General features: G+C 37.8%; 1 protein-coding gene across 1 annotated transcript; it reads right to left on the bottom strand.

Annotated features, from left to right (window-relative positions):
• Window positions 1-427: 427 nt before the first annotated feature.
• On the bottom strand, window positions 428-25365 carry dcn (decorin). The gene is made up of 8 exons (XM_051688304.1): window positions 25201-25365; window positions 16281-16554; window positions 9999-10111; window positions 8312-8525; window positions 7278-7391; window positions 7058-7151; window positions 6541-6679; window positions 428-2010 (listed from the first exon to the last, which is right to left on the bottom strand). Exons 2-8 carry the CDS (start codon window positions 16537-16539, stop codon window positions 1810-1812), a joined length of 1134 nt encoding a protein of 377 aa, XP_051544264.1. The 5' UTR covers window positions 16540-16554; window positions 25201-25365; the 3' UTR covers window positions 428-1809.
• Between the last annotated feature and the right edge of the window lie 392 nt (window positions 25366-25757).

Genomic DNA, 25757 nt, shown 5'->3' with positions numbered 1-25757 from the left:
ATAATATTTTCTCTTTTTTCTACTTTCGGCATTTCTTAGCTTATGTAATACTAGCTTACCCTTGAATCTTGGAAGTCTGATAGTGCTTACCGTATTATTGGCTCTTGGCCAACTGTGATGTTCCTCATTTGTAAGTTGCTTTGGATAAAATGATTAATAAAAAATTTAATTAATATGTAAATGACACAAAACACATCAGTTTAACCAGATATGTTTCAGATTTAAACCAGAATTAACACTTAAATGTGTGTTTCAAAGCTCCTCTGTGACCGCAGGATCCATCCAAGGAAGCTTGTCTGTCCTGCATTTTTTAAATGAGGTATCATTCAACATCACCCACCCTAAAAACAAGCATGTACCCATCTAAACCTGTGAAACTGCCTGGTGAGGAAGCTGGGTGAACAGTGAAAGCTCCCAGAAAGCGTGATGATAGATTCGACTGTTTATTTGATTGAAGACACCTGTGTCAGAGCCCTCATTGGACAGAAAGAGAGAAAGGGATTACCTTTATTGCCGATATATTAAAAGTCCAAACTACTGTAAGTGCTTGTGCTTCAAAGCATTGATAGGATTCTTTTATACAGCATTTATATACAGCATCTATACAAGTGACATTCACGACTCTCATGAAAGCGGAGGAGGTGTCCATGTCCACCGTCTCCCCACAATCCTTCTAGACTGAAACAAAAAACAAGGGGACACAAAACAGAAATGAAAGGCGCAAGCACACATACACACTCACACGTAACATAGCAGTCAGTACACAGTCATTAAGGAGCTGAACAGAAAAGCATGCATATAAGACTTTGGGTATTCAAAATGACAACATAGTTTATTCTACATCTTGAAGACCTATGTTCACCTGGGTAGAGCGTTCTACTCTGTTACATTGCAGCCGGGATTCAAGAAACCAATAAACACAAATGTCACTGGGAGGAAGAAAAACACGAAAACAGCTCGACATATCAACTTCCTGCTCACTCCAATTTCAAAAGACTTCAAGATGTTAAGAATGTGTGTACAATCGTTTCAACAGCACAATCTGAACACTAGCACTATACAGAAAGTTTTAACTGAGTACACTCTAGTATACAAGCTCTTGTTAATGGCACTGGTTGACATGTGTTAACCCCTTGCTGCCCGCTCTGCAGGCCAGCTTAAGGTTAGTTCACCCAGAAATGAATATTATGCCATCATTAACTGACTATCTTGCTTCTGTGTCACACAAAAGAAGATGTTTGGCAGAATGTGAGTCTCAGTCACCATTCACTTTCTTTGCATCCTGTTGGTGACTGAGACTCACATTCTGCCCAACATTTCCTTTTGTGTTTCACGGAAGTAAGAAAGTCGTCATAAGGGTTTGGAATAACTAACTCATTAGGGTAATAAATTGCTGACAGAATTTTCATTTTTGGGTGAACTAACCCTTTAAGAACATAGCTTTAAAAAAGATAATTTCATCACACACTCTGTTGGGTATAAGGGCAATGTGTGCTATTGGATATTCTAAGTGGTCATGGCTACTCCTCATAAACTGCAATTATAGAAACACAATATATTTGCAGAGAGATATTTTATGGCAATACTGATATGCATTTGGCTACTTGCTTGCTATTACTGCTTTTAGATGTATTGAAGTATTGCATCATGTGATATCGGTCCCGTATCAATGGTACAATGTGGAAAATCTTGACAATGGAGATGCTATTTATTTTGAGTTAACTAAGATATGACATTCAGACTAAGTTATGTGCTTCAAACAGGAATGGGCGGGATGAAAACAGTGAATAAGCCCTCTGATTGGACAATCTATTTCTTCCTGTAGTTGCCTAGCTGTATGGCCGAGCGGTCAAAGACGCAGCGGAAGGTGATTGGCTGGACCTCCCAATAGGGCACTGGATTACTGAACAGACTAATGCCTGAGTACATGGCCTTCTTTGTATTATAGCCAGGAGGGCAGAAGTCCTCTGTTCCCACAGCAGCAATCTTGTTGGCGTGAAGATAGATCACCTGGGATTGAGGAAAGTAATACAATGAATGGAAAAATTAGATGAAGGCAAGGTGTGACCAGCAACTCAAAGACATTTAGAAACTGGATTATTTAGAAGTTTTATGCATGGGTACATAGGGAAGACCAGGGCTAGATGTCACACTTTTTACTCCAGTGAATATTTCTTTTAATTTCAGTTAATTTCATTTAATTTTTTAATTTAATTTTGTTTAATTTTTAGTTTTATTTGGAACTCAAATTTCTGTATAGGTACATACCTTAAAGTCTAAACACATATTGTTTATGGAATGCATGATTCTTTGTCATGAAACAAAAATGTAAAAGGTAATATCAAAAAATTAAAACAAATTGTTTGGCCATCTGAAATCTGATATGTGATTAAATAATTTACAACATAAATAAAAAAACTTGTGACAACTTGTCCCAATAAAAATGCGACAACGTGCCCCGACTTCATGAATGTAACAATGTTCACAGTTAGGGAAAAGGAGGAAGTGGGAGACGGTGAATCCAACTCAAATGGAATGTTTTATTTCTTTGAAACTCAATATTTACGCTTTTCAGAGATCACACTCAGAAACGACACTTTTCAGCAGACATTAATTCACACAGTTTTTTTCCAGCTCGTGTCTCGTAACTCTCTCCCGTGACTGGCATCTGGCTCGCTCTTAAAGCCTGTCTCCACTCTCACTGAAATGACAAACAGCTGTTAGAGACAATCATTGCCATTTCTGGAGAAAAAGTCCGCAACTGCCATCTGCGCCAGCTGTGGACCACCTCAAACTTAAAAGGCTGAAGAGCCAGATACCAACGGGTGATCCGCGCGTTAGTATCCTTCATGCGATGAAGCCACTGGAGCGATGCATGGTCTGAACAGAGGGTGAAAGCCCATCCCAGGAGGTAGTACCAAAGGGTGAGGACCGCCCACTTGATGGCCAGACACTCCTCAACCGTGCTGTACCTCACCTTTCTCACCGAAAGCTTCTGGCTAATGTACAGCACTGGGCGCTCCTCCCCCTCCGCCACCTGGGACAACACGGCTCCCAACCCCCTGTCGACGCATCAGTCTGTACAACATAGGGGAGAGAAAAATCAGGATCATGTAACAATGGCCCACCACAAAGCACAGCTTTCACTTGCATAAAAGCCTGTTGGCACGGCTCCCACCACTGGACCGGATCTGGGGCTCCCTTTTTAGTGAGATTGGTCAGTGGGCTGGTGACGTCCGAATAATTAGGTACAAACCTCCTATAATAGCCAGCCAGCCCCAGGAACTGTCTCACCTCTTTTTTGGTCTTGGATATTAGGCAGGCCACAACCGCTGTGCCCGTGACCCAAGTGGAACCCCAGATACTGTAACTCCACCCGTCCAATTTCGCACTTCTTGGGGTTTGCCGTGAGTCGCGCCAGTCACAGTGACCTCAGAACCGCCCTCAGATGCTGCATATGCTGCTGCCAGTCATTACTGTATATAATGATGTCATCCAGAAAGGCAGTGTCATATGCAGAGTGCAGTCTGAGGTTGTGGTCCATAAGGCGCTGAAACGTAGCCGGGGCACCAAACAAACCGAACAGAAGGGTCACAAATTGGTGTAAGCCAAACGGTGTGGAGAAGGCTGTTTTCTCATGGGACATTGGAGTTAAGGGGATCTGCCAATAACCTTTCATTAAATCCAGTGTCAAATAAAAGCGAGTCATGCACAACCAATTGAGCAGTTCGTCAATACGAGGCATTGGGTATGCGTCAAATTTAGACACCGCATTGACCTTTCTATAATCCACAGAGAACCGTGTCTGGTGTCACTTTGGGATTCTTCTATTACCCCCATATCTAACATGGCCTCTAATTCTTCTCGAACCACTTTTTTTTTGTGCTTGGGTAATCGGTAGGGACGACTGCGTACCACTACCCCTGGAGTTGTTTCGATATGGTGTTTTATGAGGTTTGTATGACCGGGAAGGGGCGAGAACACGTCTGAGAATTCTCTTTGCAACCGGGCCACATCAGTGATTTGCGACAGTGAGAGGTGGCCTCCACAAGTGACCGGGGTGTCATGATTGGCTTTTAAGTTCACCTCCGGCCCGAGCTTCTCCCTCTCCAGTACCACCTTTGCCAATGCCATGGGGACCACCTCCCTCCATGGTTTTAAAAGGTTGAGGTGGTAAATCTGACGTGCTCCGCCCCTATCCTTGCATTTAACCTCGTAATCGACTTCCCCAGGTTGCTGTGTGACCTCAAAGGGCCCTTGCCACTTTGCGAGCAATTTAGAGCTTGATGTGGGTAGTAATACAAGGACTTTATCTCCCTGTGTAAATTCCCGTAGCCGAGCTCCCCTGTTATACAGCCGGGTCTGACATCCTTGAGCCTGTAGCAAATTGTGATAACTGTGATAGTTGCCAATGTGTGGAGTTTTTCCTCTCAGGTCAAGAATGTATTGAAGTATGTTTTTGCTGTTTGAAGGTCCCTCCTCCCAATTTCCCCTCACGACATCTAAGATACTGCGAGGCTTACACCCATACAATAATTCCCCGTGGAGGCTTGCGGGTCCTCTCGCACTGCGAATAACAGGGGTTCAAGCCACTTATCCCAATTCCGAGCATCTTCATGCATGAAATTACGAATCACGTTTTTCAGGGTTTTATTAAACCATTCGACCAAGCCATCCATTTGCAGGTGGTACACGCTTGTCCGAATTGATTTAATGCCCAATAATTCGTACAGCTTGCATAGTGTACTTGACATAAAAGTAGTGCCTTGATCAGTGAGGATTTCTTTCGGAATCCCCACTCAGGAGATAATTTTTAAGAGTGTCTCCGCAACACTACGTGCTGAGATGTTGCACAAAGGCACTGCTTCTGGATATCACGTTGCGTATTCCACCAGAACCAACACAAAGCGATGCCCATGTGCCATCCGCTATAATGGTCTGACAAGGTCCATGCCAATTCTATTGAAGGGGACCTCGATCAAAGGAAGCGGCATGCCGCACACCATCTGCGAACATCCCCGTGAATGCCCAGCCAATAGAAATGGGCCATTAGACACTTCAGTGTCTTTTCCTGCCCTAAGTGGCCCGCCATCGTATTATAATGAGCTGTCTGGAATAATATTTCCTTACGGTTCTTCAGTATCAATAACTGGGTCGTATTTTCCTTTGTCTGAGTGTCCTACGTCACTCAATACAACCGGTCATTTATAATAGAAAAATACAGATAGGTGAGTGCAATGTCTGGCTGAAGATGGTGACCATCAATCACTCTCACTTGGTCGAAGGCATGCCAAAGAGTCTCGTCTTGTGTCTGTTCCAGAGGGAAATCCCCTGAGGGAAATCCTCTAAGGGCTGGGGAAGCCGAGACTTCCCCCTCCCTTACGTCATCCTGAAGTGGAACTTGCGCAGATGGCCCCGGCTTCACCTCCCCAGCCAACACATCACAAATCCCACACCAAAATGTTCTATTACAGGACCCATCCTCGCAAATTTCCCTTAATAACGTGGAAAACGCTGACCAATTCGTGCCTAAAATTAGCGGATGGTTAAGGCGCAAACTAACCACAGCCTCGACACTATGCTTTTGTCCCTGAAATTTAATCGTCACTGTCACTACAGGATAAACAGCACCCAAAGCCTCTTCTTGAACCAGACATTGATGGATGGAGGTTTGCCTGCAACCCGAATCCCCCAAGGCCTGGTATATACCCTCCTTAATACTCACAGGTATGCAGTATGCCCCAGCACGATCTGGGGCAGCCTACGGCACATCGGGGACCCAAACCAATGTCCCCACCTCCATCACCAGGTACTGGTCCTGGAAATGTCCAGGCTCCCCACAGCTCCAACAGACTGGCCCAGTCTCCACGCCCCACCCGTGAATGTGGGTTCACCACCTTGGGAGTGAGAGTGGAGATGGGCAGGGGAAACCAGCAGGTACTGCAATCCCCAGAGTCAAACAGACAAGTTTGCAATGACAAACAGATGTTAGAGACAATCATTGCCAGGTGATGATCCTTACCGTTGTCATCTCCTGATCTCGCTCTCCATTCACAAACCGGCGCTTAACCACGCCCCCACCACCACAGTGAAATATACCCCTGTCCTGAGATCACGGTATAACTTTTCGATTAAAATCTACCTTTATTATTTACTTGATCCTTGTCTTAATGTATACCAGTGTAGTTTTATTATGTTCACTTAGTTAACCAAAAGCTATTACGAATTGAATGATGATATTTACATTTTAGTAAAAAATGAGACAATTTATTTTAATGAAATTTGTATTTAATTTACATTTATTGTAATAACTAAAATATTTATATAATAATTAAATATTAAATAATTATTTTGTTATAATTTAATATTATTAAGAGAGTTTTAAACTATGTTTTTGAAATCAATATACAAAACAACAGAAATCTTGAAATCTTATAGTTACTGAGATACAGCCCTTTCCATCTTCCTTGTGTGACAACTAGCTCCATTCTCACCTATACCTGTCTGTTTTTGCATGTTTGCTTGCGTGAGATCACTCACCTGAATGTACTTGTGGTCTGGCAGGCCAGGTGGAATAGCAGTCAATGCGTTATTTTCTAAGTGAAGTTCCCTCAGGTGAGGCACATTGGCCAGAGAGCCATTCTCCACCACACTGATCTCATTATTGCTTAAGCCCAGCCTACAAACATACACAGAGGTACATAAATAAACAACATTCTAAAGAAACACTGTTCTCTTCCTATTCTATAATGTCCCTTGCCAATTATTATTAGGATTATGAGGCCAACAGCAAAACAATCTTCCACTCAGTCTTATCATAATTGGGTCTGTATTTAAGTCAATAGAGGACTTTTATAACAGTTCGGCTGTGATTCAATTTGTGGAGCTAGGCACATACAGTGGAAAATACATGTAATATGAATGTTCTAATTTCTCATTGTAATCCAAAGCAAACTGATCCATGCAATGATGTCATTGTATTTGGGTCTCACAGAGTGCGTGAGCTTTTGCCAGTCATCTCAATACTAAGATTTTTTACTAAGAGAAATGCATTTACTTGGACAGATGTTTGAGGCCCTTCAGACTGTCTGCGGTCACTTTGGTGATCTTGTTTCCATCCAAGTGAAGTTCAAACAGAGAGTTGGGCAGACCTGAGTATTGTAGGGACAACACAGACAATTCAATTACTGGTGTTTGTTACATTACATTACATTAAAGTGAAAAGTGGCAACATTCAAACTCCTCACTCCACCATTATTCACAGTACAGTTCTGTACCTTTAGGAATGGAGGTGATATTGGTGTCGGCAATACGAATGTAAGAAACCCTCTTCAGATCAGCAAAAGCTCCGTTATCAACCCCAGAGCTGCTCAGAGGGTTAGAGCCAAGCTCTGGAACAAGACAAGTGTAAAAATGTGTATTGGTTCATAGCAGTTAATATGTTATAACAGGTTTATAACCATACATAGAGTTGTACTGCAATGTTTTCCCTCCAACTTTGATATTGTTGAATTGGTGGTATTTGTTGCTTAAAATCTAAATGTCTGTTAGGTTTGAGGACATCTATATGTGCACTGAGGTCATCTACAGTATATATACAGTACTGTGCATAAGTTTTAGGCACTTGTGAAAAATGTTGCATATTGAAAATTTCTTCAAAAATAATGCCTTAAATTGTTTCCATTTACAAAGCCATACAAAGCCCAGTAAACATAAAAAAGATAAATCAATATTTGGTGTGACCACCATTACCTTCAAAACAGCACCAATTCTCCTAGGTACACCTGGACACAGTTTTTCTTAGTTGTTGGCTTCTTGGAGAATTTGCCACAGTTCTTTTCTCGAATTAGGCTGTCTCAAATGTTTCCTAACTCTTCATGTAATCCCAGACTGACTCGATGTTCAGTGGGGGGCTCTGTGGGGGCCATGACATCTGTTGCAGGGCTCCCTGTTCTTATTCTATTCTATTCTATTTGCAAAAGGAATGTTTGGGAGTCTAAAATGTACATTTCCTAATGACACACTAAAGCTGAAGATATAAGTAACCACATTAAGACAAACGTTTTTGTGAAACATCTTATGTGACTAAGACTTTTGCACAGTACTGTATAGTGTACAGAAACTTTTAGCAGATATACACATTTCATATATATAGTTTTCATAGGTTATTTCATTTTTAATAGGATAAACAAAACAAAGCTCTTCACAAAACATTTTGATAAACAAGCTAACCAAAAAAGACAATAACTCAATGTTTTCAAAGGCCTGCCAACAGACGATCCTCTAGTCAGCAAAGGCGTAATATTCTTACCCATGACAATGACATTGGCCATGCCAGCAAAGGATGACTTCTTTATCTTGTTAATCTGGTTTTCGTGAATGCGCAACTCCTGAAGGCTTTTCGGTATGTTGGCAGGAACTTCCTTCAGGAGATTCTTAGAAAGGTAGAGTCTCTCCAGGTTGATGAGAGAAGAAAAGGCCTTGGCATGGATGATGGTGATCTTATTGTTTACCAGAATGAGTGTCTAAAGGGAGAAATAAACTAAATCTATTTAGGGAGTTAGAATAGAAATTAGAATACTGTCTCATTTCACAATTCTAGGGAATAAGGTTAACTGTAAGTGGTATATAGTTACTCTATAATTCTTTGTTTGTCATTGTTCAGCTGCAGACAATTTTAGATGGTCATCATAAAATTGGTTCTGCTCTAGTGTTTTGAGGCTGTAACATATAGTTCAACTCTGGCATTCAGTCTTAAAAACTTCACCAGCTACTTCGAGTACTGTTTAGCGACTGTGTCTGGAGGTGTAGTGTAGCTCTAATACATTCCAGCAAATAAAAATCGTAATTTATTTTCATTGTGATAATTAAATAAGGACGGCTCACATAGCATTTTGGCACCGTTTTCTCACATTCTGTTTTGTTCGCATTCATTTCTCATTGGCGCCTAACAGATCCAGGCTTCATGTGGATGTTGAGCTTGGAAACAAAGAAACAGCAAAGGGCCTCAATGAGAGGGCTGTATATTTATCGTTACAGTTCTGCACCTGGGACTGACGCATTCCTCAGAATTGTGCAGCAGGGTGGAGAAGGTTTCTGGAGAGGATGGATTGCAAACACAGAGGATTTCACATGCCTTTAAGAAATTATGCATGGATGAGGAGTTTCCCTGAAGACTTGTTTTGTAAACTGAATATTACTCCAGGGTTTCCAAAAATTTGAGCAAAATTTTGCCTTTTAAAATTACTGTGGTTGAAATGCATAGTTTAAGCACCAAGTTTCACATTTGGCAGACAACCCCCATTTGACTGTTTTCTCTGGAAAATATGTGCTTTTCAGTGTTGCTCAAGCAATTATTTTTGGGAAACAAAATAGCAATTAGTGTAGATTTCTTTGAATGTGAAATGAGGTTCACAAATGATTTCGATTGGAAATTTAGACTTCATTTTCTCAAATGACTGGTTTCCAGGTCATAGCAAAAACATCACACTGTCACTTCCACTAATAAGAAGTGAGTAGTGAATTGTGTGGTTCAGAAATCTATATTAAACATGGAAATAAACAGAAAGATTTAGGATTTACAATGAATAAGAAATATTTAAGATTCTACACTATTTCAAGGTCAGTTATCAAATAAGGAAATTTGTGACATTGACCATGTTAACTCTGTACAAATGATCAGATTTCCACACAAAATGCTCTTTAGATCATTCTCATATCATGCTGTGATAACATGGATCATCATGTTTTGCAAAAACCTTTGGAGTCCATGCCAGCTTGAGTGCATGCTTTCAGTAAAGCAAAAGGGGGACACACCAAAAACTGAGAAATTCTGAAATTCATTTCCAATTCAACTTGTTGCTTAAATTGTTACAGTATGCTGATCATACAATATTTTTGAAACTCACTGTATATAAAAGTGAATTACACTTTTTTAAAAAGTGAATTAAAGTCAAGTAAAGTTAAAGAAGGAACGAGGGAGTAATTTAATAACTCACTTGAAGACTCTTCATGCCTTTGAAGTCATTTTCTTTGATCTCTGTGATTTTGTTGTTCTGCAAGTCCAACAGAATAGTATCAAGTGGAATTTTTTCTGGAACAGTCTTCAGACCTAAGAAACACACAACCACATTTAAAAAAAAAATGACACTGATATAACCAGATATGAGCTGATACAGTGTGTGTTCATTTCACTTCATTTCATTTCTTTAAAGTTTGACAAGGCAGGATAAAGCAGCACAACAATTTCCAAACAAGGGGAACACTGAATGACAGTATGACACAGCTTGCATATAATATCCTGCAGACCATGTTAAAGTGGGTGGAATAGTCTATACAGTGGTCCCAAAAAGTATTTGGACATTTAGAGAATGGATGCTCCTTTGATTATGTTTGGGGTCTAGTTAAAGAGATAGTTCACCCAAAAATGGAAATTATCTCATCATTCACTCACCCTCATGCCATTCCAGGTGTGTGTGACTTTCTTTCTTCTGCTGAACACAAACAAAGATTTTTAGAAGAATATTTCAGCTCTGTAGGTCCATATAATGCATATGAATGGGTATCAAAACTCTGAAGGTCCAAAAGCAAATAAAGTAAAGTAATCCATAAGACTCCAGTGGTTTAATCCATGTCTTCTGAAGAGATATGATAGTTGTGGGTGAGAAACAGATCAATACTTAAGTTATTTTCTCCTATAAATTCTCCTCAGTGCCCAGTAATTGCCGATATGCATGGAGAAAGCAAATCTCCAAAAACGAAGAAGAAGAATTTTAAAGTTAAAAATGGAGATCTGTTTCTCACCCACACATTGCTTCTAAAGACATGTATTTAACCATATGTTAATATGTCATATGGATTACTTTTATGCTGCCTTTATGTACTTTTGGAGCTTCCAAGTTTTAGTACCCATTCATTTGCATAGTATGCACCAACAGTGCTGAAATATTCTTCTAAAAATCTTTGTTTGTGTTCAGCAGAAGAAAGAAAGTCACACACACCTGGAATGGCATGAGGGTGAGTGAATGATGAGATAATTTCCATTTTTGGGTGAACTATCTCTTTAAGTCACTTTTAAAAATGTATGAATGTCATTGCAAAATATCAAACCAAGTGGCATCTGCACATAAATGATGAAATGAGATTTTTTTTTTTACTTAGCCATATTTTCCACTGACTTTTAACCAGTGGTATTAAGGTAATTTTAGTGGATGTATGAAGCTACCCTCAAGTTCACACAGGTGTCCTTGCAGAGTAACCACAGGTGTCGTTCAGCACATTAATTATAGATATGTTCCACAAAGTCATACTTTTATCTTAATTTTTAAACAATATTGTTTTATAAAAAATAAATCCAAACAAACTTTTATTATTATTATTATTATTTTGCTTGAAAAGTGTTTGTGCTATGTGTCTTTAAAATAAATGACACTTGGTTTGATATTTTGTTATAAATGCAAAGAAACTCATAGATTGTTAAGTGTCAAATTGTCCATTTTGTGGCCACTATATATCACAGATTTAAGCACAAGACACAAATAACTGTGAATAAAAAAAGGGTAAACACCTAATAATTTCAGCTCTAAGGAGGAACCTCACATAAACTTTTTATTGTTTTGTTTTGTGATGAGTTTCCTCTCTTGTTTCTCTCTACAGTATAAACCATTAAAAAAAATGTCTCTGTTACTTATATAACCACATTAAAGAGGACACAAAGAGAACAGTCATACATATTATCACTGGATAGCAATGTCTCAAACATGTTCCTTTAGTTCAGCTCTGTTTAGTCTCATTTTCAATGTCTTTTAGCCAAAACCACAGCAATCAATGTAGGTCAAAGTGTTCTATTTATACAATGTATTATCAGTGGTTAATATGAAAAATGCACTAACAACATAATAAAACTTAAAATTCTCGGAACAAAGCCTCACTTGAGTAAACAAGTCTGAATTTATACCAATCAACATAATATATAACGTCAGATATTTAGAACAGAATGTGCTGAAAACCCATTTGGAAAACCCATTGGCAATCTGCATGGAACAATTATTAAACTATTCTAAAACAAACTGTCTACTGAAATCAGCATTTAAACCAAGATTAAGAAAAGAGACAGGACTATCAAGCATGCACAAGTGTACTCATTGTCAGCTCTCTCTACTCACAGATCAAGCCATAAGCTGCATCAGTGCACATAAAGGGATAGTTCACCCAAAAATGAAAAATTCTGTCATCATTTATTCACTCTAATGGTGTTTCAAACCCATATGACTTACTTTGTTCCATCAAACACAAAACAAAATATAACTAAAGGATATAGTGACCAGGGGCTGTAAGACTGCAAAAAGACAACAAAAAAAGCACATATAAGCACCATAAATGTGGTTCACAGATTTGAAATATGAATGGGAATGAGACTGTCAATGAAAAAGGTAAAATTGTCAGTGAATAATTTGAATTATTATTATTATTTTGTCATAAAATTTTGGTCTGTTCATCACATAATCCTATTAAAAAGATTTGAAATATAGCACATGAGTCGTATTGACTACTCTTATGATATTTTTATGGTGCTTTTTGTCCATTTTAGAGCTTGAAAGCCCTTGATCACCATATTCTTTTATTTTATGTAAAAAAGGTCAGAACATTCTGCAAAATCTGCTTTTGTGTTCCATGAAAAAAGAAAGTGATATACGTTTGAAATTATACGAGTGTGAATAAATGATGACAGGATTTTCATGTTTTGGTGACTTATCCCATTAATCTCAATCATATTTAATGTTTCCTTGTTTCTCTTAACTATATGGTCCATTACCTAACAATCATACAGTAAACATTCAGATATACTCAACTTCTGGCAAGCAAGAAATACAAAACTGATATCTACTGGCACCTAAAAAGGGGGAGTATCTCACATTTACAACTCATAGTTGGCAACAGTAAGCAGGACCAGGCCCTTCATCAAACTTTCCGTCAAACAAATTCAATTTCTCCATTAGTTGTTTTTGGGTTCCTGGCATTATTTCCAGGCAGTTCTCCCTGCAGCTGCAGAACTGTATAAATGGGTCACATATTTCACTGGAGAGATGTGAACGTAGATGGAGAACAGGCCTGGCGGCGCACCTATCTCCCCCCTCCTCTCTCTCTCTCTCTCTATCTCCATTCCTTTCCAGGTCTGTTTCATGCCAAAAGACCTGTGGAGCAGATGAGTGCTGGAGGCCGGGGAGTCTGAAAGCAATAACCAACTATTCAGTCTTTTTTCTTTCCCTTGTTCTCATTCCAATTTTCTTTCTCATTCTTTCTGTCTCTTTTACTCCACCATTTTCTTTCTCTCGTATACTCTCTTGCTGACATCCAATTTAAAACTCCCTCAACTCTTCCTCTCTTTCTCCTTATCTCCTGAGGTTGAGTGGAATGAGCCCTTCCTGAGAACTGCTGTTTTCGTTTGTCTGGTCATCTGAATTTCTTTGCAAACACATTTTCTGTCTCTGAAATAGATCTCTGAATATTTTCTTGTTAGAAAAGAATACGCCAACTATGAAAATATGCTAGCAACTCAGTTATGCTGACAAATAGTGTCTGGTTCATAATCCCTCACGTTCTGTTTATATTGACTGTAAGTTCTTTTTTGGGAGGTCGCGGAGCCTCGGATGCTGTACATGTAAAATAATAATGGTAAAAATCTCACCTTTATCCTCCCTTTACATTATTTCAATACGTTTGATATTTGTGAAAATTTTGGAAGCCTTTATGGATTTTAAAATGTGTAAAATATTGCACATTAGTAGAATGACATGAATAATATTATTTATAATAATTAACTATTAAAAAATAATTAAAATATGTATAGTTTTGGTCAACTTTAGTCTTGGTCCACTTACATTCACACTTTTGTTTTTGGAACCCAGCCATCCAGAATTATATTATATTATATTATATTATATTATATTATATTTCCACCTGTGCTTAACACCTGTCTTGTTTTTCTGTGAGGAGTGACAGGAGTATTTAAGGAGAGGAGACAGCGGCAGATGAAGAGAGAGAGCCCAACTGACAAGCTGTCAGTGCGTTGGCCATTCACCATGCTGAAAAGCTGTTTATTTGTTTGCCACCTTTGATTTATTGGATTTTTGATTTTGTTATTTTCGTTATCACTGCCAAGCGAACGGTTTTTATTTAAATAAAAGAGTTTTCCTGTGTTGGAATTGCCATCTCCCCCTTCCTCATTCCCTGGAGCTAAGGGATTTGTTACAATTATATTATATAATATTATATTATATTATTGTTATATTGTATTATATTATATTATATTATATTATATTATTATGTTATATTATATTATATTATATTATATTATATTATATTATATTATATTATATTATATTATTATGTTATGTTATATTATATTATATTATATTATATTATATTATATTATATTATATTATATTATATTGTATTATATTATATTAATATGTTATATTATATTATATTATATTATATGCCTGGGGTCTCACAGACCCCAAACATATGTAACATTATAGTTACATATAGTAACACATTACCAGGGTTGGGAGGGTTACTTTTGAAATGTATTCCACTACAGATTACAGAATACATGCTGCAAAATGTAATTTGTGATGTATTCTGTTAGATTACTCAAGATCAGTAACGTATTCTAAATACTTTGGATTATTTCTTCAGCACTGGTAGATTTTTTCACTTGTTCTGACTATAAAAACTCTGCCAGTACAGTAAGACAAAACATACATGTTAAAAATACATTCTCTGAAAAACCTAAAAATCTTATGCAGTGTTGTTTCTAAAACAAGATAAATCAAATTGATCTTGTTTTAAGAATTTTTAGATATTTTTACAGGAAAACAATATAAAAATTATTATCAAGAATATGATTTTTTGCCCTAATATCAAAGGTCTTACTAGAAAAAAAGAAATTATGATCCAACGTGAATTTTCTTGTTAAAAAAATATGATCGTGTCTGGTAACATGCGCATGTAAAATGGCTAGAAATAGCATTTTAGCTTAGCATAAAGCTGACAATTTACACAAGGTTTATTTCTATTTCTTCTGCTCCAAATTTACTTCAAACTTATCTGTCTGTTCGTATGAATGTAAAACATGGAAAGTGTTTTTACCGCTGTTCAAATTCTCTTTGGATCATTTATATGTATAAATGTTTTTCATCTGAAAGGACTAAATATTAAATGAAATGCAAAGTAATCTCTTCAGTAATCAAAATACTTTTTGAATGTAACTTTATTCTAATTACCAATGATTTAAATTGTAACTGTAGTGGAATACAGTTACTTATATTTTGTATTTTAAATACGTAATCCCGTTACATGTATTCCGTTACTCCCCAACCCTGCACATTACATATGCTACATATGTAACATATAGTTACAAATATTAGTTTAAAATGTTTATTATATTATATTATATTATATTATATTATATTATATTATATTAGATTAGATTAGATTAGATTAGATTATACCTGTAGTGGACCTGATATTTAAAGGTTAATTGTGTTTTTCAGCCGTTACAATGGACTTGGTGTCTCTGAGACCACAAACAGAACACGAGGGTTAGAAAATTAAAAACAGATCATATGATTTAAGCAACTTAATCTCACTCAAAAAACAGAGATAATCTCAGAACAATTTTAAAGGATAAAGTAAATCTTTGTAACACAATGTTTTTAGAGATGCTCTTTTCTGTGAAGATCACATAGACCCTGAGGACAGAGCAGATTTACGGGAAGAGAAGTAGTCATCTTTGGAAGAGGCTGCGACTTTTCCAAGCACCAACATACACACACACAGACACACATATTCGCCTGGGGATGCAATTAGGAAAATGAGGCAGCCGTCTGGAGGTTAGCGCCTGGACGTCTACGGAAGTGAGCATAGTTAACAGCATATGAAAACATTTAAAGTGGTTTTGAGACAGTGAATTTAGCAGTTCAATGATGACTCAACAAAGGGCAGATCAAACCAGACAGAGAGTTTGTTCACAACTGCTTGGACACTGCTCCACTCTCTTAACTGTATGACAGTTTTTGCCATGAAGATATTGAAAACAGGTTTAGGACAAAGGCCACATTTATAGAAAAGTAAAAAGATTTCACAGAGGCCCCAAAAAATCTTTGGTCACTTAAGCCAACATGCATGAATCTAACTGCATTAAGTAGTCAGATATAAAATCAAGAGGCATTTCGTTCAAATTAAGGGGCATTTTCATTCAGTCAAGTGTACTTTACCTAAATCAGAGCACTGAGACACTCGCAGATGGCACTGGCATCGAAATGGGCAGACAGGTCCATCAGGTCCTTCAGGTCCCACTGGGGTCTCGGGTAATAGAGGACGTTTGGTAGTTGGTGGTTTACGATCCACGGACAAGTCTGGACCATCTCCTGAGTTTGGTTCATCCTCCATCATGAAGTCCAGGAAGCCAGACTGACGGAAGGGCAGAGCCCAGCATACGGACACCAAAAGCAGGGAAAGACAGGCCGATTTCATGTTGCTTACGAAGGCCTGGGGCACAAAGAGGAGAAGACAGGTGGGTTAAAGATTAGGAAGTGATATACTGGGGGATGTCTTGGGTATTGGAGCGTGGAGAGGTGTAGGTGAGGGTTTAAGGTCAAACGGCAGATGTAGGGGGTATTAATGTGACTGAGCAATATAGGTGATAACTAGGCTGAGGTCAAAGGTAGGTGTATTAGATTTTAGAGGGCTCTGGGGCCTGTACGGCAACTTTTGTGGTGTGCCTATGAAAAAAAAAATCTAGTTAATTAAGGCTAAACTTTTGAGAAAGTGCACATTCTCATTACAAATTCTGATTTTTTTAAACATTTTTTTTTTTAAGTTAACAGAATAGTCACATAGCAGACATTCAGTCTTACTTTTTGGGGTCAATAAAGTTCTCAAAAATACATACAAATGCAATTCACACAAAACAATACTTTAGTACACCTCTTCTATGATGGACATGTTTTTAATTTCTAGTTCAAAGTAATTTTTCTGTTTTTTCTGTGGCTTAAAGTAAAAATGTCTAGGCCTTAGGGGTGTATCCATCTGAAGACAGTAAAAAAATGATTTAAATGATTGACACATGATTTAAACTAGATTTGTTTTTAATTATTATTATTATTAATCTGGGACAACCTTATTGTTCAATGACCCTTATAAATGTCCTAAAGATCTACTAAATGTTTTTCATTTTATACTTTTACAATGTTTTTTTAAAATAAGAGGAAAATCTAAATAAAGAACAATAACTTATTTCAAGATGCTTGTCATTTACCAAAACTTACCTTAACTAGGGGTGAAATTCTCTCTGAAAGTACACTGTTCACGCTAAAGAGTACCAAAAAATGCTTCATACATGTCCACACACTGGACTTGAAATAAAGGGCATCAAAACATTTCAGCACATGCTGTGGACTGTTCAAACCCCGTAGACTAGATCTGTGAGAACTGTTGGTATTTGAATTTGGATTAAACTCGTTTATACTCATTCATGCCTTTAGTCAGGAATAATAAAACTGTCTTCTCTCTCAGAGAGAATGCTCAAAGTTGTCCATAAGCCCATACATAAACATATGTCTGGGGAGGAGCTGAAAGTTGCTGAATGACAAGGAAATGGCAATGGTAACTCCTATAGTTTGGTTCAACTTTGCAGGGTCATCTCAGGTCTATGTAATCAACATACGGCATAATTACAGTAGTTCAAATCCAGGTGACGGCCACATCACTGGGACAGTGAATAACTACTATGTCTATGTTCTTGAACTCTGGAAAGCCAGGAGTTTGACCTCGAAAACCTTGTCTGGAAAGAGTTTTTTTTTTCTTTTTTCCTGATTCCCCAAGCAGTAGAAGATAGCTGTGACGAGGAGGAGGGCGTGGTCAGGCCGTGGTGGTGCACAACCGGCACTGAATCAGCTGATCAGCGGAAGAGCGAGATAAAGGGGAGCCGGAGGCTGCAGTTTGGGAGAGAGAGAGCGAGACGCATACGGCCGCGCTGCATGTGTGTCTATGTCCTTATGTTTTATGTTGTTTTAAGTTCATTTATATCATTAAAGTTGATGTTGAATGTTCAGCCGGTTCCCGCCTCCTCCTTGCCCATCCTTATACTGTTACAACAGCTTTTTGCATTTACGTTTAGTAAGGATCTATGTAACATGAATTTGGACTCATTTGCCATTGAGGAACTGTTAATATCTGAGAAAGAGTTAATACAGATGATTGTTGTATAAAGCCAATATAATTTGGTTCGAAAGACCAACTTTATTAACTATAGCCATGCACGAACTATCATGCTTTGCCTTTGTGAGGTAAGTATAGAGTTTCAAACTATTTAATGAAAAATTTTAAAAACAGAATGCACGGCAAGTGACATTCAACCTCAGATTCCTAATTTCTGTTGATTTGCACTGCATGAGAGCAAACTGAAAAAAAAAATTCAACTTCCTTCTGTTCGACACTTACCAAACAACTGAACCAGCATCATGTTTCAAAACTAACAATATAATATTTTTTGGAAAGCTGTTGAGGTTTTATTCAACAATTTTCCACATCAACAGCTTACTAACCTCAAACAGATCTGGTAAATATTTGAATGCTTTCAGGCCTGAATACAATATCTCTTCACTCAGACAACTTTTGTCATCAGCACCTACACACAAGAGATGTGAGTCTTGATCCAGTGGGCAAAAAGAAGCACTCAGATTTACATTTATGCATTTGGCAGATGCTTTTATCCCCAACTTGCAGTGCATTCAATGTATACATTTTATCAGTATGTGAATCTGGGTATCAAACCCATGACCTTAGTTTTGTTAGAGCCATGCTCTACCAGAGCTACATGGATTCCCTTCTTTTCAATTGATTCCCATCAGGAATAAAGCCGCAGTAGGAGCTTGGAGTGTCAGGGCCTGGTCAGTAATATAAAAAGCCATTTGAGTGTCAAAGATTCCTGCTTTGGCTGTCACCATGACCGATTCTGTTTGCGGAAGGATCATGGGAAGAGCTGTTGCTGCATTTTAGTTGCGTCCTGTCAACAAACCACAGGCTGCTATGAGAGCCCAGCAAACAGACAAGAGCAGAGACTGATGGTGTCATGCCTTTGTGGAATAATAAAAAAAAGACTTCTTGAAAATGAAAAAGATTCAATTCAAAGGGAAAGGATGATGCTCAGTGACAACATTTTCCATGACAAAATTAAAGCATAGTGCTAGCAATGCAAAGGCCATGGGTTTGATACCAAGGGAACACACAAACTGATATGTACAATGGCATCTGATAAATGCAACCTAGTCTCATAAAATTACATTACTATACTGTACGTTTTTGCAAAACAAAATTTGTACATAACATATATGAACACTAAAGGCACCACAACAACAATTACTTTTATGCACTTTTTTAAAAATCACGAGTAAAAGGGCAGATTATCAGTTCATTAACCTGTATTTTTTGCCCTGTTCCTCATACAATCTTATGACATCAAAATACTTTTACTATAGTGCATGCCACTTTAACATTTGCATTACATAACCAACTTCGTTTACAAGCTCATTCGAATTTGATCAAACTGTGCATTAGCTCAGCTGAAAGAGTGTTGCACTTGCGATGCAAAAGACCAGGGCTTGAGTCTTGGAGAGCATGCAAGTCAACACATGAGCTGAAAGTGTCATAGAAGCACCACAAAATGATGTGATTCCTTCAGAAATTGCATTTTCATGTCACCTTTGCTTTTTAAGACCCTTTCGGATAGGTAGATTAAAAACTAGATAGACTGGTCAATCGTTCAAGTTTTCGTTAAAAGTGAGAATTTCACTTACTTTTAGCGCCACACAGGCAACTTTTCACCTTGGAACTGCCATAATATGTGTAAGGAACCATGTAGTATCATTTTGCAATCTTCAAGAGATCATGCTGGATGAAATATGTACCTTTAATGCACTCACTTTGGAGAAAAGCATCTGATAAATATGTTTGTAAATGTCCTGTTGTATTACCAGTAGTTGACAGAGCTTCTGTTGGTGTACCCTCATCTGGATTCAGTTGTCCAGCATCAGATGGCTCAGTGTGACAGTGATTAGCAGAACTGAGTTCAAACAAATACACTTCAGATGTGATTTCACAGACGCAGCTCAGTGGTCTAACTCCCAGCTTCTGCCAGGCTGTTACTGGCCCATAGCTTTGATTTCTCTCCATCTGTGGGTCGGGCAACAGTCTGATCCAAATGTTTAAAAGAACCCAGAATCAGCACCGGCCTCTTTCTGGTTTTAAAACTGTGGATCTTTGAAAAGGAATGAAGAACTTTCCACTTTCACTCTCATATTCTCTGTCTCTATTTCTGCAACAATTCCCTCTTTTTCAATCTACCTTTGCAATGGTCTTTTAAGCCATTGAGGTTTAGGTTGTGTCACAGCAGGTCTGATTTGTCTCCTTAGAGAAAAAATGAGGTTGATTCTCTTTCTCTCTCTCTCTTCTCTCCCTCCCAACAATTTCTTTTTTTTAAGATTGACACAAAGCAAAAATCAAGCTAGTAGACAGTCACAATAGCTAACATAAATATACACACTTATACACTAGCTTTGTGTTTACTCTCAAAACTACTCCATAGCAGGTGGTCTGTGTTACAGTGTGACTTTAATTTGTGCAACAATTGAGCACAGTGTTTTGCCACAAAACAGTGCATAACCTCTGAGAAATGTTGACTAATGTAAAGCTGTCCTTAAACTTATTTACTTATCGATCAACTGTTTTATGGAAGTATATGGGGCAGATGAGTTTTGATCATATTTGCATGAAAGTGTTTGTTAATATTTATATGTAATAAGTACAATATAGTACACACGAATGGACATTTAACGTGTACCATATAATTACATTGTACTTACAATGTAATTACAATGTAATTACAAATCAATTGTATTAAATGTACCTATTTTTATAGCTACTATAATACATTTTATTGGCATATAACATGTAATATATGTAACATTTATACTGTAATACAAAGTGTTAACTGTGTTTGGAAGTTGATTAAAATAGTTTAGGTATTGCCTATGAAAACAATATTGCTAATTTTTCTGTTCTTGCTCTGTTCACACATACACACACACACACACACACACACACACACTTAAACTTGTTTTTATATCATTGTGGGGACTCTCCATAGACTTCCATGCATTTTATGGATTTTATACAGATCTAACGTTAATTTCTACCCCCTAACGCTAACCCTAAACCTACCCCTTAATCTAACCCTCACAGAAAACTTTTTGCATTTTAAAATTTTCAAAAAACATTGTTTAGTATGTTTAACAAGCCATTTCCCTCATGTGGACTGCTAGCTGGGCCCCACAAGGTAGGTGATCTCAGGTTTTACTATACTTGTGAGGACTTTTGGTCCCCACAATGTAGTATAAACATGCACACACACACACACACACACACACACACACACACACACACACATTCAATGACCTATGGCTCCTTTCAACAATGACTCACAGAAAGGTATTTACAGGCTACAGGACATTTGATACATGTGTGCTGCTTTAAAAGCAATCAACAGTTAATTTTAAAACAAACAGATAGATACTTTAAGTATTTCTTAAATGTAACATTTTCTATCTTCTGTTTTCCACTTTATATGCACTAAAAAGGTTTCTCATCTGACACACGCATTTATGCGGTGCAATCAATGATTGGTTTTCACGCAAGTGTGGTGCGAGCCATAACAGAATCACTCACGCAAATTATCTGCTCTGCTCTAACATACTGTCTATCTGGAGCACGTACAAACTGGGCTTCCCTCAATGTCACGGTGCAGACCACAAAACTGATGTGACCCATTTGGATTCTAGTGATAGCCTAATTTTCTAGTTTAAAGTGCAACGGAGGTCAAAACATCTCAAAGTCAAAACCTCTCAAAGAGTAGACAGCTCGTACATGCTAAATAGCTTGAGAAGGAAAAGAGACAAGGCTGTTCCATGTGCCAAAATAAAGGTTTTTTAAATCACACATCACCTTGCTAAAATTGATCATGATTTTATAGTAGTACCAGTAACTGCAGTATTTTGACAAAAATGGTATAGTTTCATATTAAATAATCTATTAGATAGAATCTATTTCACACCATTACATTTTTTACTGTGTTGGGTTGGCACTTGATGTTCAATGTAATATCTGGCTCCTGAAGTAAAACCAATTGAGAACCACTGCTTTACCTGTCCAATCTTATTATTACACCCAACAATACGGCCTAATTTTATTCCCTTTTGTATAAAAGCATTTCTCCAGTGAAAGCTCTAAAATTTGCAGAATTCCCCAAACACTGAGGAAAATGTAAAAATGTTATCTGAACAATTAAAAGAGTTAAGTATCAAAACTGGAACACAAATAAGGCACCAACTTAAAAAAAACAAAAAACAAAAAAAAAACGTAAGAATGTGTTCTTAATATTGAGCTCAACAAACTGCATCCAGGGGCTACACCAACATAAAAGGGCTTTGACCACTTTGCCCTCTGCTTTCAAACTGGTTCCAGACCACTTACACAAAATCCAAAGCAACTGCCAGAGGACAATTAAACTTTCTCACAGATCAAAACTAGGGTTCAGCCCATCAAAATGGATGTCTTCAAAGGACCTACCCCAAAAGCCACAAAAAGTTCAGATGTTGAATAACCAATTATATGCTGAAGGCTGGTGGGTGATTTTGGCCCATGAGAAAGTAAAAGAAAACATTTGGTCCAAAAATCAAATTTTTTTTTCCTTAAAGGGTTAAAATATAGTATAAAGGAAGCAGTAGCATGGCTACCATTTAATGACTCTTCTTTTAACATCACAGAGTTAAAGGCCAAATGGAGACCTGTGGCTTTCAAAGAATACTTATTGCAGGGACACTGTCTATCAAGGGAGGAAGAGAGGGGTGACAGTTTGCTGTCAAGGGTAAAAACAGTGTGTTAAGAGTTCAAGAGTAGTGAAGAATATCATCTTAATGTTGAATTTGGTCAAAATGCAATTCTCCACAGCAATGAATAAATTAATAAGTAAAAAAATATAGATTTTTTTTTTTATACTTGATTATATTTATGCTGTGTCTGGGTGTTTTGGGTGATTACAAGGGCATTGCTAATGTTGCTTAGTGGTTCCTAGTGCAGTACTAAATGGTTGCAAGATGGATGCTTACTGGCCCAAGTCAAAAGATAGCATCCCCAAGTCTCTATGACATCATGATCCCTAGATATGTGTGGAGACCTGTTCAATGGAAGTCTATGGGATTTTTTCGACCATTTTCCATAAGCCAGGCAGATGTTTATATTCTGAAATATAAATGATTCTGTATACGTTTCAAACATATACAGTTTTTAAGTATCCTAATTATCATCCTTTTTTACTCAAAATGAAGAATTTACTGTGTATCTACTGTAAAATAGTTGTACCACCTCTGATACATAGGTGGCACTATTTCTAGATGAAATGCTATTTTAAAAAGCTTGTGTTAAGTGTAAAAAAAAAAAAATGTTATCATTTATAATCAAAAGGGTGGTGCTGTACAGTATACTACTGTACTCTACCGGTTCTTTTTTGACCCAAACAAAACTTGTTGATTGGAATTTTTATCCAAAACAGAAGGGTTAAACAGCATTTTATTAATTATTTTATAATTATATGCATTCAGTTTTTATGACCTCACATTAATTGAGAAACTACATGGAATATGTAGACTCCTTTAAAAATAAAAATTGGACCATTTCCCTTATAAAAGTCATGGAAACATTATGCATCAACTGCCCATATACAAAAGAGGAATGCAAGTGTGTCACTATTGCTTTGTAGTTGTGTTCCTTCATATGAGATTGACAAAAACTGGTATTTTAGAAATGGGAAATAAGAGTTTAGGTAAATTGGGTAATTTTTTTGACAGTCATTTCAATATCAAAAAGTGGCCCAATTTACCTGAATTCACCCTACTTTTGGGAAGTGAAATGGCCATGGAATATATCCCTCATTTACCTCTCTCTCTCTTTCTGTCTCTGTCTCACTAACTCTCCCCCACCACTGAATGTTTTGAGTTAGCTGGGAATTTTGTGGTGGGATTACCAGGAAGTGCCTTGTCAGACTTGCCTGTAATTGGAAGGAAGCTATATCATTAAAGGATTAATAAGACACTCATTTAATGCACTCACTCTCTCTCTTTCCACTTCAAAGTAGTGCACATTCATCCTTTAGCTGTTGTGGCTCAAGGCAATTTGGCTTCCTTGCCAGTGGCAAAAAGTTTAGGATGTAACTTCAGCGAGTGGAGGCAAGCAGACAGTCTATGCAAAACCTCTCCAACAAACTTTCTCCTGACCAAACTCCCCTTCTACTGCTGTAGTTCAGACAGATTCATCAGAGGAGACCAATGTAATGAAATGCTCTCTGCTTCTTTTCAGGCCTTACATGAACTTTTTTCCCCTAATGGCAAGTGGTACACAAAAGGAAGAAAAACAGGGATAGAAGTAAGAGCAGAGCAGAGAGAATAAGGGCACTTGCAAAGTTAATGGCTTTTACACAACACTGAGTTTGTGTAGGGAAGCAAAGAGAAGGGAAACAATTTGGCAATCACAGAAAATCCCAACTGTCCTCGCCTCTCAAGCAAAAGGACAAATTATTTCACAAAAGGGAGGAGGGTATATGTGATACACACATTAATATAATGTACATTCACTTACTCACAAATCCACACTGCACTTTCTTTCTTAAAATACAGATTATGTCTTTCTTATCATAATAAAATCAGTGCTAACACACATAACCAAACCACCCGAGCCCACCCACAAGATAGCTTTGAAGCTTTGAAATAAGCCTAAGTTAACCCATATAGATGCATGCATATATAGATACTTTTGATAGGCTCAGAACTATACTTTATGCTTGAAAACGAAGCAAAATACACTGAAAACTTTACTTAAAACAGCACACTTCAATCAATCAAAACAATGCAAAGATCTGGTTTCTCCATTAAACTTTAACATGCTGCAGAAAACCACCAAACCAGAGATTTCTGTAGGGTGATAACCACATATCCATTCATTCACAGACCTTCAACCTCTTTTTGAGACAGACAATCTACACATAACTTTTTTCGAAATCCCCACATAAAAGGATTTTAGTCTTACCTGCACGAATAGGACGATTTAGAGCTGCAGACGAAACACCCACAAATCCAGAGAGGGCTGGAGCTGATGTGCAGTGTGGCAGGCCGAGGGCTGATCGTAGTGTGGACGCCCGTAGCCAAGATCAGGCAGGTGTGCTCTGTCAGGGGGGGAGGGGATGGAGAGGGGGACCGAGCGGGAGAGAGAGAGAGAGAGAGAGAGAGAGAGAGAGAAGGGGAGGGAAGGAAGTAGAAAGAGGGAGGGGTTGATTTCTTCGTCCCTTTCAAATGAGACAATTGGAGAAGAACTTCCCCCTGTCTGGAGTATTCCAAAAGCAGTTTGGAACAAGAAAGGGAGAGAAAAAAGAACAGTGAGAGAAAGTTAAAGGGAGAGACGAAAGGCTGGGACTACAGGCAGGGACTGCATTGGCTGCCTCCCATTCTGTGCCATCTGGTAAAGATAGGGAACCCTGTATACAATAAAAGTATCTCCCTCCCTCTCGCATATGTTTTCTTTCTTTGCTCTTTTTTGGTTGAATTCATGCTATTTTTTTGCATGGTGAAAATATTCCCTGCTTCCTA

Source organism: Myxocyprinus asiaticus, chromosome 45, assembly GCF_019703515.2.
Source record: "Myxocyprinus asiaticus isolate MX2 ecotype Aquarium Trade chromosome 45, UBuf_Myxa_2, whole genome shotgun sequence".
NCBI lineage: Eukaryota > Metazoa > Chordata > Actinopteri > Cypriniformes > Catostomidae > Myxocyprinus > Myxocyprinus asiaticus.
The sequence above is the reverse complement of the archived record's forward strand: the minus strand, read 5'-3'. Positions and strand labels throughout refer to the sequence as shown.